The following is an 18,879-nucleotide window of genomic DNA, read 5'->3' as shown; positions in this document are numbered from 1 at the left end:
ACAATAAAAGGCCACTCTAAAATGTGCAGTTTTATCACACAGCACAATGCCACAGAATCAGTGCCTACAAATGGCACCTGAGCTGGGAAACACTTCCGCTTGCAGGAACTGGAAGATCCTTAAGCTCATAAGCATAGAGGAGTGTCTATGTGCTGTCCTGGCCTGAATGTAAGCAAGTGTATTAATGTAATATTAAAGCTAATTTTTGTTGCCTTCCACCAGCCTTTTGGCAGTTTGGATTTCTAAGATAAGAGGCAGAGATGTTGGTTGGGTTCTTCCAGCCCAAATGCGGAGACATCAGTTTGAAGGCTTAAGTAATGAAGCAACAGGGACTTCCTGTTAGAAAACCACATCTGTCTGTCCATAGTTAGAATCCCAAATGTTAAGTTCCTTGGCATGAGGGTTATCACAGCTCTTCCAGCCCACACAATAATGGAGTGTCTATAAAACAACTTTAGTAAGGGCTCTGTAGAAGAGAAACGGCAACCTCACATAAGGACGCATCGGTTTCTCCTGAGCGCCCGCTGGAAACGGATGGTGGCATGGATGTGCTTGCAGCGGGCACAACCCATGCTACGGAGAGCCTCTCCAAACAACAGTAAAATGTGCCAGTTGAACTTGGCAGAGCACTCCACATATCCACACTTCCAGCTCTTTCGGACTAAGTCAGATACGCTGTGTCGAGGGATGACGCGACCTTGCTGCAGATCACGCTTGTTGCCGACAATCAGAATGGGCGTCTCTCCAGAGCCCATGACTCTGTGGAAAGATACACACATGCTATAAATATAGAAAGCAAAAACAATTGTAAGGACAAAGATGGCTCAAATCTAATAACAGTCCACAGACACCATAGAAAAATTTATGTTATGGATGATAAAGGTTCTTTATGGAACCAAAATGACAATGACAAAATGACAAAAAAAAAAAAAGTTATAGTTCATCCAAAATTAAGAGAAAAAAGTCATCATTTACTCACTCGACTTAACTTGTGTTGTTTCAAACCTGTATGTCTTTCTTTCTTCTGTGGAACATAAAAGAAGATATTTTGAAGAATGTTGGTAACCAAACAGTTTTGTTGACCACTGATTTCTATTTTATGGCCAAAAACACTGAAATGTTTCACAAAATATCTTCTTTTATGTTATATGGAGTAAAGAAAGCCATACAGGTCTGGAACAACATGAAAGTGAGTTAGGCCGTGCGTCCACAAAAGCGTTTTTAGCCTGCTGAAACACCCGACGCTCTGCTGAAAACGCCTAGCTGTGAGACGCTTTGGTTACAATGATACTGAATACAGGCAGAAGTAATGTGGCAGACACATCATGAATTAGCCTAAATATCACAAGCATTATTTTTCATATCAATATTCGTAGTAGTTCGGGAATCCCATCTGGTACAGACATGAATACTCAGAGACAAGAATTATTAACGTTTCCTCCATTGTTGCTCAGTTGTAGAGCAAGCAGAATGTGTGACAGTTGGTCGGAGTGGTATCAGTCCCGCCTCTCCTCCACTGATTGGACGGCTGACAAAAAAAGTGACAGTGATGAGTGCTGCGTTTTACCCAAAGTTGAACATTCTTCAACTCTTGGTGGTGAGTAAAAAACACCCGAACACCCAGTGCTCAGCATGAAATAACGTTCAGCTCTTGTAACGCTCCTGGCATTTTTAAACAATGCAGCGCTCTCATTGAAAACAATTGAAAAAATATGCTAGCCTCTGGAAAAAATGCTTTGGTAATGATGACAAAATTCACATTTTTGGGAGAGCTACATTTAAAATTGGATTCAGCATTCACATGTCAGTTCATGTATTATTTCTATTATTTCTGGTTGCTTGTTTGAAAAAGAAAAGTCTTTGAATTTGAATTGTTAGTTCACTATTTATTAGAAGATATGTTGAAATTAACACACAAAGGAAGGGCTAATGCTAAAATGTTTTTGTTCCCTAGTGGAATTTAATAAAACAAGTAGGGATGCACAATATAATGTTACCATTTTGTCAAATAATTTTTTTATTTAATAGCATCAGACAATTTTGGATATTTAATTGTTCATGCTCATTCCAAATAGGCTACTCTTTACATTTATCATTAGATTATCATTGCAGTCATCTAATACTTAATCTTTAAAAACGCTAATAATTTTATTGCACTGCTTAATCTTTAGCAAATATCAAAATTAATATCCAAATTCATACAGTAGCTACATCATAATGTTGTTATTTTTAAATATATGTGTTGCATTTAAAACAATATTATTACGTATTAAAAAATAGCATTATATTTTAATTTCAGCAATGAATCTGCTATTTATAAGGAATTCATCTGAATTCTTTTTATAATATAATACTAACACCTGCATAAAAATATGGAAAATATATCAGACATGGTGACTCTTGACTCTGGTCTTTCTACAACAGCATTCTGTCATGGACATCCAAAAAAAAAATGTTTAGTTTGAAAAAGGCACCAAACTAGAGTTTGTCATTTTGGCAACACAGATTTTACTACATTATCTGTTTTTCCAGCTCATAAAATGTGGCTCTAATAACCTCAAATGGGTATTTTAATTTAGCATATTTTAAGAAAAAGCTCCTGCTGTGATAGTATATTTTTGTGTCTATAAAGCATCTAATGAAGTGCAATGTCCAAATCCAACAACCTCAGTATCAATGTTGTCTGAAGCTCTCTTTGCATCCATCTATTCAGGATGCTTTCAGAATAAAGTGGCATATCATGCATCAAGATGCATATTAGTGTAAATCCATGGCAACATACTGAACAGCAGCATTTGTGTAGATGAAAGCACTTCTTTCCAACTTTCTAGGAAAAGCCTTGGCACCGTGCTCACACTGTAAGACTTTTCAAATCAAATTGTATTGCCTTTACCTTGATGTCAGCAGATAGACACAGGACACAGAGGTAAGTGCAATACAATCAACAGGTTTACTGAGTAGTAGCAAAGGGGAATGAGATGAGCAGAATGTCCAGGTAAGCAGGTGGGGAATGGGAATGTCTCTAGGGGCTTATCTGAGTGGATAAGCCCCTAGAGCGTGGAGACGGTCAGGGTGGTTCTGGTGAACCTCGGCCAGGAGAGAAGGATCCAGTACCTCCAGGATCCAGGATCCTCCCGGGCCACCCAGGATCTTTCCTCCGGCCCGTATCCCTCCCAGTCAATAAGATATTTCAGGCAACCATCCCGTCGCCGAGAGTCCAAGATGTCCTGTACCCTGTAGACTAGGGGCTCCTTGATGATCTTGGGAGGAGGAGGTACTGCAGGCTCGTTGGGCTCTGTGACAGAGGGAGAGACAGGCTTGAGGAGTGAGACATGGAATGCTGAATGGATATGATACCATGCAGGGAGTTGGAGATGGAAGGTGACCTCATTTATTTGCCTCTCGATGGAAAAGGGACCGATATTACGGGGACTCAACTTCCGGCAGGGCAGGCGGAGATGCAGATCCCGGGTGGAGAGCCAGACCTCCAGGACGGTAGATGGGGGTGGCAGACCGACGGGCATCTGCATAGGTCTTGTGTCTCCGCACTGCCTGCTGGAGTTGGACATGAGCTGAGTCCCAAACTCTCTCGCTCGCTCGGAAACAGTGGTCGACAGCTTGGAGATGGTGCAGACTGAGCCTCCTGGAGCTTCTTGTAGGCGGCTCGAGCTTCGGAGTTCCAGGACAGAGACTTGGGTTTCTGACGGAGCATGGAAGTGAGGGGGGCTGAGAGGAGACTGAAGTTCAGAATTAACCTCCGGTAGAAATTTGCGAAGCCGAGGAATAGTTGAAGTTCCTTTACTGACTGAACCTAGGGCCAGTCCCGGATGGCTTGGACCTTCCCCTGGTCCATCTGGATCCCATCCACACTGAGGATGTAGCCGAGGAACTGGACCGTGGGGCGGTGGAACTCACACTTCTCGAGCTTCAGGTAGAGGTGGTGTTTCCTGAGTTGGCGTAGGACCTGTGTCACGTGATGGCAATGTTCGGCCAGGTTCCAGGAGTAGATCAGGATATCGTCTATGTACACGATGACAAACCAGTGGAGGAACTCCTGGAACACCTCGTTCATAAACCCCTGGAAGATGGACGGAGAGTTGGAAAGGCCATACGGCATGACCCGATATTCATAGTGGCCTGAGGGGGTAATGAAGAGGATAAGGGAGCTTGACTGTGTGATCATTGAGGGTCCAGTAGTCGATGCAGGGCCGCAAGCCTCCGTCCTTCTTGTCCAAGAAGAAGAAGCTCGAGGCCGCCGGAGAGTTGGAAGGGCGAATGAACTGTTATTGGAGTCCTTGATGTAATCGTCCATTGCCTTGTACTCCGGGAAGGACAGGGACTCGACCCTAAGGGAAGTATAGCTCCAGGCAGCAGGTCGATGGCACAATCCCATGGCCGGTGCAGTGGTAACTTCATGGCTGCCTGTTTTCTGAACACATCCTGGAACGCCAGGTAGTCAGATGGGATCGTCGGAAACCTCACGAGGTTCGGGGATCTCCACTAGGGTGGAATGAACTTGGAGCTTCAGGTTACTAACCAGGGGCACAGGGACGTTGGAGAGACAGTTTTGGATGCAGGTTTTACTCCATCGGAGGTTCTCGCTGGTATCCCATCTGATTTTGGGGGAATGTTGAGATAGCCAGGGGCATCCCAGGATGATATCGACGGTGGGTCCCTCCAGTACCAGAAAGGAAATCCTATCCTGATGAAGACAGCCTACTTGTAGAGTGATCGGCAGAGACCGGAACTTGATGTGCCCACGTCCGAGCAGTTTTCCCTGTATGGTCTCGATCTTCAGCTCGACCTGTCTCTGTCGGGGTAAATCAAGCTGTTTTAGGAGGGCTTATGAGATGAAATTGCCTGAGGATCCACGAGGGCGGGTACTGAAATGAAATGACGTGAGGTGAGCAGTTGTACCGTTAGCTGTGGTAGGGTAGAGATAGCAGGCTCCAATTGGAGGGCACTCACCGTTGGGCGTGGGGGCGAGAGGGGCACACCCAAATGAAGTGCCCCGGAACTCCGCAGTAGAGGCACAGCCCCGTGGTGAGACGTTGAGCACGCTCAGTGCGTGAGAGGCGATTAGTATCCATTTGCATAGGTTCTGGTACTGGAGGACAGGCACCTGGTGAGGACGGAGAATGAGCGGTTATGTCCGGCTGACAAGCTGTGAGACGCTGGGAGATTTTAACGGCCTTCTGCATAAAGCTCTCCAGACCGACAGTGTCATCATAGATTGCCATCTGGGCTCTGATCTGTGGATCCAAAACCTGACAGTAAGCAGTGAGTAGCGTGCAGAGTATAGTCCCTGGCCAAAGAATCTCCCTGACGGAGGAGGATGAGTTGGTCGGCAATGGAGAGTGAGCCGGTGGATAGGCCGAAGACCTCCTTGAAGTGGGAAAAGAAAGCATCGAAAGAGTTAATTATAGTGGTCTGTGAGTTCTAGATGGCTCGTGCCCAGAGCAATGCCCTTCCGGTTAGAAGGGAGATCAGGAAGGCTACTTTAGCCCGTTCGCTGGAACATTTATGGGATTGCATCTCTATGTAGCCAAGGGCATCCCAGGATGATATCGACGGTGGGTCCCTCCAGTACCAGAAAGGAAACTTGGGAGTAAAACAACGCTACATTCAACCGCCTCACCCGAATAGTTTGCAGGGATGGCCATGGAACTGGCAGAGACAGACTGAGGGTGTGTGACCGGAGAGAGAGGTTTAAAGAGCGCTGACCAGCTCTTCGAGGGGATCCGCAATGGCGGGGTTCGGGAACTCCATCTCTGGTCGTCGGTTCGGGTCTGGTCCTCTGTCAGCAGATAGACACAGGACACAGAGGTAAGTGCAATACAATCAACAGGTTTAATGAGTAGTAGCAGAGGGGAATGAGATGAGCAGAATGTCCAGGTAAGCAGGTGGGGAATGGGAATGTCTCTAGGGGCTTATCTGAGTGTGAATGTCCTTTTTCTTTTTCCAGGGGATCCGGAGGTAATCCGGAGGGGACCCGGAGATCCGGAGAGGAGCGTGGAGACCGTGGAGAACTGGAGCGGTGGAGAACAGGGATAGGAACACTGGAGCAACTGTTAAGTAGACATAAGGTAAGTGGGTCAGGTTAGTCAACATGGAATGTTTGAGACCAGACAGTGAGTGAACGGGAGGAGTACAGGGATATATATACAGAAATAAGGGGATTGGGATCTGGTGAGTGTCATTGGTGGAGACTGAGGTGACTGTGGTGACTCTCTGACACTTGAAGATGAACCTATAAACCTAAAGCTTGTGTATCACACTTCATCTTCAGCAGGAAAGATGTGAAAAATATGATAAAATATGCCTAAACATTTTTGTTTCAGGATCTTGCATGTCATTTTTCTAATTTCTTTTTCCAAATCTATATATTTTGTGAATGTTTTTTTTATCACACATTGCTTGTTTGGATAGAAATTAGGCAAATTGTTGTCTCTGTGGTCACTTCACTGATGCAAGCGATGATCTTGCATCACAACACTAAAATGTTAGGCTTTGTTAATGGACTTTGAAAGGTGTAAATGATACAAGGACACAACTAGCCTTTCGATGGCTATAGATTACACGACTTCTTTGAAGTCTACATTAATTTTCAGGTGACTGAAGATGCAGAAATAATTTCATCACACCCATAGCCCTTTGAGCTCAATTTCAGATCAGTCATAATTTACTCATATTCGTGTCATTCCAAGCCTTTCTTTAGTTACTTCTTTTTTTTTTTTTTTGGAAGCATAAAAGAAGATATTTTCACTAACACTAGAGTCTAAACAACTCTCGACCCCATCAACTTTCATAGAAGGGGCAGAAGAAAGAAAGTCAGGAATGACATTAGAGGGTTGTAAATAATTGGTGAATTTTTTGGTGAACAAAGTTCACCAAAATCATTTGGATATATAATAAAGGTTGTACATACTTTGTTTTCAAAAAGTTAAATAAAACATTTGCTATGTTATTTGGTATACTACTGTTGCACACTTCACAAACAAAAAATTGTACAAATTCACATCCCCTGGAATACATTCCTGATTCTGATTCTCTGTGAGTCCTTAAACAGAACATTCAAATATTTATTATAAATATTTATATTTTCAAGAATATTTTTTTGTTTTTATGTATTTATTTATGTATATGTATTTAGATTCTTAAGGAACTCAGTGAACTCTCCCATTCACTGGTGGAGAAAAAATGTAACTCTGTAAAGCCTGACATATGAAATAATATGTTAAAAATGTAATATTTTGAAAAATAACAGTTTTTTTAAACTTTAGAAAAAATATGAAACAAAAATCTTAAAAAGAAAAAAAAAGTTTTTCTATGGGTTTTTATTGAGTATCATATTTGATGTAGGCTTTTGTGGGTCATATAGCCTAGTTTGATAAACGAGAATATGGAGCTCACACTTGAGGAGGGAAAAACCACTGAGCAAAAATATGCTACAGTTGGTCCAGTTTCTGATATTTACATAGCCAAAAAGTAAGATTAATTTTTTTCTGATAGCTTGCAATGATTGAGAGGTGTACAAATAAATATTTCTCAATTTTACAAAAAAAAAAATCTAAAAAATCATTTTTGGACAATCAAGTAAATCTAAGTTGATTCAGTCCAGAAAAAGTTAATCTTGAACACTATAAAGGTTATTCTTACGTGTACTAATTTTTGAAAACCAGATTTCACAGCAAAAAGACACGAGTACTACAACCTGGGGTAGACATTTTTAGAATGAGACTGAGGCCTTTTACCTGATATAAAAGTATAAATTATCAATCAGGATGACAGAAGGCATGTAATATATTATGTACAACAGGTTTTTCAGCAAGGTTTTTATTATGTTGATAATTCAGAGGCCTTAGAAATGTGTCCTTAGAAAGTAGGCTTTATTGGGTTATTTTACCAGATACATTTTGTCTGAAACTTAATATAACCCGAATATCAGCACTCTTGCTTGTATGATATTGCTTAAGAAAAAACAAACAAAAAAAAAACTAAATCTTATAAAACCATTGGTGCCAATTACAGTCAAACTGGTCTGAGACAGGATCTTTAGCTCATCGGTGACTATAAGCAGCCTCCCGCACATATTGCGTGTGCAGACTGCTTCAGTGGCAAGCTGTCAGGAAGTGAAGCCGTCATATGTACAGGGAGCCCGCCTGCTCTATCGGCCTTTTGTCCTGTCTCCAACAGAGAGCAGAGATCCCGGAGAGCAGCTCATGTCTCCTCGCTTATCTCTGTTTGAGATGACCTGCCTCTGACAGCTCTGAAAAAAGACAAATAGATTTCCAATTGTTTCACTTCACAGAGGCTTTCCACAGAGCTGCACCAGACTGATATAAACTGGGCAGGAAAGCTAAAAATAGATCTGTTCTACTGAAAAAACGGCAAACCAACAACTACAGTTCTGTTTGTCCAAAAATGTGGATTCATAACAGAACTTCAGAGTCATTCAAAGCTGACCTCAGAAAACGTGTCTGATGTGTGTTCATGTACTGATAAGAAGATTGGATCGTAAACACAATTAGCCCCAAACCTTTCTGTCAGTCACCGGGTGACTCTGGGTCTTGAGTTGACAGGAACCACCAGCATTGTCCATTAGTCATTGTCTGTGACAGACAGCTCTGTTCTCTGATCTCTGACACACTCAATTCATCCTCAAACACAGCAGAGTCCCTCTGCAACAGAATTAATTTATTATTGCATTCATTCTTCGTTCATTCACTAACTCAATCTATTCTTTGATTCATTCATTTAGTCATTACTGGTTTGACTGTCAGTCTGGATTGCTGTGTGTGAAGCGTACATCAATTCATCCTTCACTGACATGAACTGACTGAAAGGCAAGGACTATAACATTAACTGCCATTGGGGACTTACAAACTCAAAGGGTCTGTTCCAAAACCGCCTGTCTATGTCCTAACCTTAACAGAATCCCATAGGCGTCTAATTAGAGATGCTCTACATAAGCAGAAACTCCACACAACAAACAATGCTCCTCTAGTGAAGCTCTACAGCCACAACTGATTAATCACAATAATTCTGAAAAAAAACATTAATTTTCTTCATAGAGAAAATAATAGCAATAACTTATAGACCTTTCAAGACATATTTATCGTGATTGTTAAGTGATGATATGTGCTTCTTTAAAAGCCACAAGTCAACTTGTTCTCAGCCTTATAAAAGAAGGAAATAAATAATCGCCAAATTCACTCCTAAAGAAAAGAAAATCCACCAATCGGAGAAACTGCTGTTAATTTATTACCATCTCTCTTTCTCTCTATACACTCACCGGCCACCCCTGTTCAACTGCTTGTTAACGCAAATGTCTAATCAGCCAAACACACAGCCAGCAATTAAATGCATTTAGTACATGATCAAGACGGTCTGCTGAAGTTCAACCCAAGCATCAGAATGGGGAAGGAAGGTGATTTAAGTGACTTTGAGCTTGGCATCTGCTGATGCCAGACGGGCCGGTCGGAGTTTTTCAGAAACTGCTAATCGACTGGAATTTTAATGCACCACAACCATCTCTAGGGCTCACAGAGAATGGTCCAAAAAAGAGAAAATATCTAGTTAGTAGCAGTAATGTGGGCGAAAGTGCCTTGTTGATGCCAGAGGTCAGAGGAGAATGGCCAGACTGGTTCAAGCTCATAGAAAAGCAACAGTAACTCAAAAAACAGTTTGTTACAACTGCATTGAGTTGCATATGTGCTATACAGGTAAATAAAGGTAATTTAGAAATTCTATTATCCATACATTTAGTGCTTGACAAAGCTTAGTAAAAAAGATGAAAATACATGAGACACTTTGGCGCAATTTTCATACACACACACACACACACACACACAAAAAAAGAAAATGAAAATATAATTTAAGAAGACAACAAAATGTTGCCGCCAAGCTTTTGAAACAGTCTTCAAGGTCATTATAACATGCCTATAATACCTTAAAATGCTGTAAGTTATTGTACATTTTGGACAGCTACTGTACATGGAACCTAAGAAACGTTAACAGAGCTCAATACAAAACTTCCTCTGAGATGAGGACAATGGCTATTGTTTCACCAAAGATGAATGAACTATCTTTCTTTTAATTCCTCACACTAACAGGGTCTGTCTTATCCCAGGAACGATTGACAGCCCGCGCTCTCACTTCTGTTGGGTATTAGCAGATCAGATCAGTGAATCGAACAAGCCCATCCTCTGCGTATTGTACGGTAGAGGCTGTGAGGCAGTGTCGGGCCAAGGTGACTTAATTGTGTTCTGCCTGAATCAATAAAACAGGAATGTTTGTCACCAGAACTGCCTGCCTCACAGCTCAGGCCTTGACGCAAGCGAAGCATGACAGCTGACGCCATTGATTACGATAAATCTGCTTCTGAGTGACAGGCTTACCGCAGACGCCCACACTGACCATTTAAGCCAATCGGTGACTGAGCTGAATTTAAATAATGGTGAAGCATGACTGCATGGCATCTTGGATCCTATCCTCTTTCTGCAAACCAATTTATTCTCTCTTTAGCAATTTAAATTTATACACCTCAGAAATATTTTTTGTTATTTTACTTATTTAAAAAAAATAGAAGCATAAATCTCACAAAATATAAGCATAAATCTCACAAACCCTAACTGTGTACATACATATATTGTATGAAAACAAGTCCATTATGGTGATACAAGCAATCGAGCAGTTGAGATATGCTGAATAGTACATATCGTATTATCTATACAATGAATGTTGATAAAGTTGGATGTACTTATAAATCCAACATTATATAAACAGCTGCGTGGTAATAGAGTTGCATTTTGTGATAAATTAAAAAATATTAGGCAGTTGCGAATTGCTATATCACTTTATTTGAGCGTGCTGTATGTATGCGGATAAAGTTATAATATCTCATTTAATGAATAGAGCTGTGCAATAATAGTTTACATTTTGTGACTATATAAATATATACATTATTAAACATTTAGCTTGTTTTAATGATGTTTTATATATTTGAACTAAATAAAAATACTGCCTATTAATATGGTTTCTTGAATTGTATTAGTTAATTTTACGTGTACAAACAAACTATTTGGTCTTGGATGGTACAAGACATTGTGTAACAAATTAGTCTCACATGTCAAGTGCAAGGGATGCTCAGACATGTATGATATTGACTATAAAACACCAACTTATTTAATCAGAGCAAGAAAAAAATGAGTTTTTTTCACACAACAATGTGATAATGAATTATAGCTCCACCTCCCCAGAAATGTTGACAAGTGTTGACATATATCAAGTCAAACAGTGAATTATATCAAAGAGATAACAAACACACATTAATACACAGCCAAAACAGTCACAAGGCATCATTATCATCAAACCTACTCCGGTACAAGGCAAAAAGTCTGAGGCTTTTGAATTGGCTTTTGATGATGACATTACATGCCCTTTACAATCAGCAGAGGAGAAGGGAAGGCATTTCTGTTGATTTGGATTCAAATGATGAAGAAATGACCCAGTGTGCTGGCAACCCATGATTACAGAAGGGTCTCGCCTTTTGAGTGTAATTACAGCAACCATAAAACATTGAAGAAAAAGAAAAGAAGGGTTGGGAAACATGAAGGAGATAAAGCAGCACAGAAAAAAGCAGGGAATAGATAAAAACAGAGGTGTAAGCAGATGAAGCGCAGTAGGAAGAGAGAAGGGTGCAAAGATGTAAAGGTGTGAAGGAATAAAATGAGGTTTATATTCCCGTCACGTACCTGGTCTCTAAGATCTGCTGCCGCATGGTCTTGACGTACTCAAAGCTGTCGAAACAGCAGATGTCATATACCAGAACGTAGATATGAGCGCTCCGAATGCCTCGACAGCAAACATCTGACCATTCCTGCATAGACACAGAGCAACACAACATCCTGATCGTGTGAAACAAGCTTCACTTAACCTTAGCCCACTGTATCATATACAAATGTCTAAGTCCTCTATCAACATGATCAAAGCTTTGCTGACAAAAACCCTGTTATACACAATGTACAACATGCTTTCTGTTGTCTGATTGATTGTTTATTTCATATTCATATAATTCCTTCATATAATTAAATCCACTGCTAAATCTACTTAATCAACTTATAAGACTAAAGCAACTGTAGCAACTTGATAATCCATCCTTTTTTTTTTTTAGAAAACATTCAAATTTAGAGGTCAACCTCAGATATCCAGGGTATATCTAGGGGGGACAGAGAGCACAAACTATCACTCTATGCAGATGACCTGCTTTTATTTATTGCAGATCCTTATAATTCTCTCCCTCATGTTATGACTGCACTTGAGCGTTTTAGTCGCATTTCAGGATACAAACTCAACCTCTCTAAGAGTGAATTATTTCCTATAAATTGCGTGGCAAAAAATACTTATTTTTCTCCCTACCCTGATAAATTTACATATTTAGGTGTGGTTGTTTCGAGAAATATTTCCGAGCTGTTTAAGTTCAACTTTACTCGCCTCTTAGAACAAACTAGGATATCCCTTAAAAAATGGTCTAAGCTCCCGACTTCTTTGATTGGTAGGATCAATGTAATTAAAATGAATACGCTCCCTAAATTTTTATATCTGTTCCAAACTATACCTATTTACATTAAGAAATCTTTTTTTGTTCATTTAAATAAGATAATCTTGTTTTATCTTTGGAATAAGATACCCCCCAGAATACATCTACAATTTCTGCAAAAAAAGAACAGGGGGGGATGGCCCTCCAAAATGTTCAACTATAATATTGGGCTTGTAACTTAAGAGCTCTGACTTATTGGCAAGGTTCACATTACATAAATCACGTACCGGATTGGGTCCAGATAGAATTTTCAGCCTGCATTCCTTCCTCGCTTTCAGCTCTTCTATTTTCACCCTTGCCGATGGGTCTAGACTCTGAATCGTTGCACCCAATGGTATGGAACTCCATTCAGATTTGGGCCCAAATTCACAATTATTTCGGATGGCAGAGAGGTTCAATTTGTGCCCCAGTTGCCAGAAATCATACATTTTCTCAGTCTCTGAACGACCAGGCATTCTTGCTATGGCAAGAAAAAGGTATCTTAACATTTAAAGATCTTTTTGCTGATGGCAGCTTCTTGTCTTTTGCCCATTTAGAATCTCAATTTAAAATACCTAAAGCCCAGTTTTTCAGATATCTACAGGTGCACGATTTCACACGCAATAATTTTTCCTCTTTTCCCTCCCTTCCTGAACAAAACCCTATTGATCAACTTTTTCCTGACGACCCAGAACAAAGAGGAACCATCTCTGGCTTATATACAAAACTTGTATCATTATTATCCACATCTATAACTACACAAAGAAACTCCTGGCAACTGGACCTTAATATCTGCCTGACGGACGAGGGATGGAATGAGGCTATATATAGAATTCATGGATCTTCTATTTGTGCTAGACACAGCATTATTCAATTTAAAGTGGTATATAGACTTCATCTTTCCAAGGCCAAGCTGGCAAAGATGTATCCCTCTGTTGACCCCATCTATACAAGATGTAAGCAGTCTCCTGCTACATTAGCCCATATATTTTGGCTATGTCCTAGTCCGTCTGTTTTTTGGTCACATATTTTTTTTTAAAATCGTATTCTAGAATATTTTTTAAAGATGTTTGTGCAAATCCTTTAACTGCCATCTTTGATATTGTATGTGAAAATAACACTTTGTCAAAAAGTAAATTGGACTGCATTGCCTTTACTTCTCTTTTGGGAAGGTGCTTGATTTTAATTAATTGGAAACCGTAATTTCCCCCTTCTTTTCAACAGTGGGCCAGAGATATGTTACAATTCCTGAGTTTGGAAAAAAATATGATTTAATTTAAAGGGTTCCAGGTCTAAGTTCACTGCAATATGGTGTTCTATGATCTCCAAAACCAAGTATAACTGTAAGTGGACAAACTGATGCTGTCAGGTTTTGCTTGTGATTTGCTGATGTTATTTTCTCTCTCTTTATTTTGTTTATATGTACACAGTGTAAAAGCACAATGTCTGTATGCATGATGTGCTGTGTTGAAATGTTAAAATTTAAGTATCAAATATGATACATCATCAGGCTTTAAAGGAACATTTGTTTATCTCTCAATCATCATTGTGTTTTATTGCATTATACGCTTTAATAAAAAACTACAGAGCTTTGATCATAAAACTAAGCATTTAAATATCATCTTATTACAACATATTATTGGAAGTGACAACCTATATCTATATATATATATATATATATATATATATATATATATATATATATATATGCATTTTATTTAAGTAATGTTCTGTTTACTAAATGTACTAAACCTCTCATTGTTTTACATCATAATTTCATATAAATATCAGCAATTGTAGCAAATTGAGTATTTCAGTTTGGGCCTCTGAATAAAATTGAGTTTTTTTTCCTCCTCAAGTATGAGTTCCATATTCTCCTATATTATATGAGATATAAAAGCCTGATTTATCAGATATGATACCCAAAAACATATTCATATATATATTTATTATAATTTTGTTTATGGTGTCTAAATTGTCAATAAACTGTTCCATTTAAAAAAAAAAAAAATAGTGTTCAACTAATACCACTTATTGAAAGAGAACAACTGCATACTCACTTACTAACCAAATACCTTCTAAAGGCTACTAGCCGAAACGTTGATTAATAAATAGCCTATGCTTAAGTGAGTGCGCAGTTGTTCTCTTTCAATTAGATCATATTGTTTCCTTCAATTGCACCTCTACAGGTGTGCGTTTGCCTTTCCTCACTTGCTCATAACAGTATGAGTTTCAACTTACTCATGTTCAGATGATTCATTCAGAACCTTTGAACCTAAACGGATTCATATGTGCTAGTTTACAACTGATTTGCTTGAGTTAAAACTCAAGGAGATAGAAGAGGTAATACATGTAAAAACAGGGTAGAGGATGAGCACCCTATTCTTATTCTCCCCATCTATTTGTGTATATCGGCCATGTGAAGACAGATAGAGGGCACAATGAAGGCACATTCAGCAATTTACAAACAAATGATGTGTTTTAGTAGAAGGTGCTTTTTCAGATCAAATCTGTTACTGTGGTTACAATGGACATGGTTTGAGGAGAAATGCTAGCTTTTGCATTTGAAGCAAGAAAAACAGCTAATCACTTATTTAGCCCAAGCTAACTTCTAGTTCACTGACAGGAAACTCCATTGGGAATACAATTATAGATGTAAAGTTATGAAAGAATCTCTTCCCATTGTCACTAATTAAAGCACCGAATCATTATGACACCACAGAGAAAGAAAAGTGAACTGAGACAAAAGGCCTCGCTGTTCAAGTGGCTCTTTTATCCTTTCGAGCTGTCTGAAATCACAAGCGTTACACTGAACCATGTGCTCTCAAGCTTCTGGTTCATTATAAACCATTCTACAATACTAAAGCACTCAGTGAGCATAAACGTACAGAGCCCATATCAAAACACTGAAAACATTCTGCTTAACTGGCCCTTCACAAAGCTGTTCCACCCTCTGACACTGTTGCTACGTCTGAATATCTCATAGGACTTTTTTCAGTTTTATAAAATGACCGTTTTGCATGGATATATGATTAAATGAAGCATAAGTGTCCAAGACTGCATATCAGAATCAGCTAAAAATGAAGAATTCTCATTTGATAGCAATTACTCTTCATAAAAAAGTGTGAGCAAAACTGTTTCTACAACATACTATTTGTAAGGTGAATTTTATTGCCACTATTGTTATCTGAATCAATACCTACTGTAAATGAATATGAACACGTGACTTTCACACACTCACATTACAAAGCTTGAATAAGTATGTCAGCAACAGTTCCCAAGGTAGGACTGGTTACAAACATCAAGGCAATCTTAAGGGTCTATAGAGCATCACATTTAAATTAAATTATTGGAACTGAGATTCCAAAGGAAATAAAAATGAAATATTGTAGCTGCAGGTTTGGGAAACACTCAGCAAGACATTCATCTGAAATCCGTTGAAACAGTATCTAGTTTTTATGCCTTGAGGAAAATGTTAAAATGTTATAGTTCGGGAGGCATAACAGAGTTATGTTTTAAATAAAAAATCAAACAAACATAACTATCAATAACTATCATCTGTTGACACACACAGATGATTTTCAAAATATCTGGTGTGAAATATTTGAGTTGATATTTAGATCTGTAGACAATCTTTTCACACACTGTAAAAAATGTCATCTTAGATGTTTTCCCTACAAAGCCCCACAAATTACATGCAGCTGAAAAAGACAAGTCCACAGCCATAATTTCAATTAATTAAAACAAAAGAATGAATTAATAATTTTTAGGCCAGAACAGGTAGCAATAGATCCCTACTGTAACAACTACAATACCACTTTTTACAGATTTCTGCAACTCTAGCGACACACAGGGTCATTTTCTCTCAGACTTCAACTGCGGAGATCTCATTAGTGATTTTCCCTTCCCTATGGGTGGGTTCATTTGGGTAAATCAAATGTTATAAACCTTGTCCTGACAGAGGGTCAGGTCAGAGTCATATTATTAGACTCTGTCCAGGGTTGTGGTATGTTGGTTACTGTACCTGTAGAGAGCTGACAGGAAAGCTGCTGATGGCTGGATAATCTGTGATCTGAAGGTCATGCACATGGCCATTGAGCACTGCGGCAGAAAGATGCATCCGCCGTGTCTTACTGGACACCGCCACCTCACTGTAGTCATCGTGAAGAAAGCGCTGCACAATGGCCGTCTTGCCCACCCCCTGAGCTCCCAGCACCGCGATCCGGAACGGAGGGGGCATTGCCCTGTTTCCACCTCGCCCCCGGTGGGCCGCCCCACCCTCCCTGCTCTCGCAAACAACTGGCCAGTGCATTCAGAGCGGAACATGGGCAGCACATAGTCCTGACTGAAGTACAGAAAACAGTGTTGGCCACAGCACAGTCCCATTCATAGGCCAGCAGCCACTAAGAAAGAGAAAAGTGAAACAGGGAGAGAGATGACAATGCCAAGCAAGAGTCCAACTCAAATAAAAACAGGATAAATTAATCATTTGAAATCAAGCCACCTTTATACTGCTTTATACAATAGAGATTGTTTCAAAGCAGCTTTACAGTAATAACAGGAAAAAAAACAGAATCAGTGACATGAAAAACATCAAATACGAGACAAATCCAAGTTCTCCTAAAGCAGCTCTACAAAGACAACAGTGTCATTATTCAGCTCAGTGTTGGTTCAGGGCTGCGTTTCCCAAATGCATCGTAAGCCTAAGCTGATCGCAGCTCCATTGGTGACAACGGTTCTAAGATCAACTTAGGCTTACGATGCATTTGGGAAACGCAACCCAGTTCAGTTCAATAACTGTGTTAAGTTAATCAATTATAAACAAGTTCAATTCAGCTATAAACAGAATAAAATAGTGTTGTTATTGACTCGTTATCATTCGATGTGGATGATCGACCATCACATACATCTATCCAAAATGGTTCACTGCAGATGTATGATTGATTCATAGGTATCTACTAGTAAATGAAAATAGTTCAAATGTTGTTTATATAGCACATTTTCAAACAGCAGCTGAGTACTGTACAATTCAGAAAGCAAAATATTCAAATAGCAAAATAATATGCAAAGAAAAAGAAGAGAAAAATACAAAAATAAACTCTTAAATAATATTAATAATAAATAAAAAACTAAAATAACAAAAAACGAATAATAAAAAACTATATCAAAATAATATATAATGGTCTGTTAACTTCATTATGTCACAATGTTCCCATGATATAAAGCACTTAAAGTGGGTTGGGATGATTTAAATGGAGCAAAGATATTAATATTTTAATAAACGACACAGGCAGCAGCACCTCAATGTATGTGAGCTATTCTTATAGAGCTACTGCAGGGGGCAGGATGAATGATGCTAATTCAATAGTTTACTATGAATCTTCTCAGTGTCAATCTACAGCGTGATTAGACCAATAATAAAGGACACAATGCTTATGTAACGCATTCTCTGCATCCTATAAAATAAAGACGCACTTGTCATGTACTTGTTCATTTACTCACATATATAAGCGCTAAATACCTGTCTAAATGCCCCACCCCATGATCTCCAACACTTTATCATTCCCATAAAGCTTTTTTAGATTTGAAGCAGGCGACTGTCGGTTCGAGCGTATCGCGAGCGCAGCAGCGACGGCTCCGGTGACTTACCTTATGCGCAGGTGAGAAGTTGCATTCTTCGTGAGGTTCGGTCTGCTGGACACCTGCGCGATCTTTCTCGTCGAGTTCTCACTCTCCGCTCGCATTCAGGTGCAGAAGTAACCCTCAAACTGTCCTGGAGGAATATCCTGCTCTTTCACGTCATGTGGACCCCGCGCACAGCACGGCACGCGGATGTTCGCCCGTGTTAACAGACAGATAAATCAACGCTTGCGCGTAAAATCAGAGCGCTGGACCGCGCCGAGGCGGGTCAGCGTCACAGGTTAATTGAATTTGAAAAAAACTGAGAGCTCTGCTTTGTCTATGGCAAGCCTCGTTGACATTTATTCCTTAAACCAGATGTCTGTTAAATAGTTTACGTTGGTTATTTTTTATTTGTAAATTAAGCATGAGAAGGCAGAAGCTACAGTTATTACGCATTGGTCTTGAATTGGAATAAATGGGGGGGGGGGGGGGTGTCTGTGTCTGAGTGTGTGTTTTATTTTACTGGTCTTAAACTACTACTAAAGAATAAATGTTTAAACTGCTTGCCATAGATGTCGGTCTCTTGCGTAAATACGATGCGCGTCATGAGCGGTAAATACCTGCGAGTAAATACCAGCACGCGAATGAAGAAAACTCATCACTGCAGTGCTGCACGT

The 18,879-nt window shown here is 39.6% G+C and overlaps 1 protein-coding gene across 1 annotated transcript; it reads right to left on the bottom strand.

Annotated features, from left to right (window-relative positions):
* Positions 1-488: 488 nt before the first annotated feature.
* Positions 489-18,480, bottom strand: LOC306869822 (ras-like protein family member 10B; the record flags this gene model as incomplete). Its single annotated transcript, XM_079416744.1, has 4 exons — positions 18,230-18,480; positions 16,605-16,983; positions 11,757-11,881; positions 489-759 (listed from the first exon to the last, which is right to left on the bottom strand). The coding sequence occupies exons 2-4, from the start codon at positions 16,890-16,892 to the stop codon at positions 489-491; spliced, it is 684 nt and encodes a 227-aa protein (XP_079272870.1). The 5' UTR covers positions 16,893-16,983; positions 18,230-18,480.
* Between the last annotated feature and the right edge of the window lie 399 nt (positions 18,481-18,879).

Source organism: Barbus barbus (genome assembly GCF_936440315.1).
Source record: "Barbus barbus genome assembly, chromosome: 5".
NCBI classification, from domain to species: Eukaryota; Metazoa; Chordata; class Actinopteri; order Cypriniformes; family Cyprinidae; genus Barbus; species Barbus barbus.
Note: the sequence above shows the minus strand (reverse complement) of the source record. Positions and strands in the feature narration are given on the sequence as shown.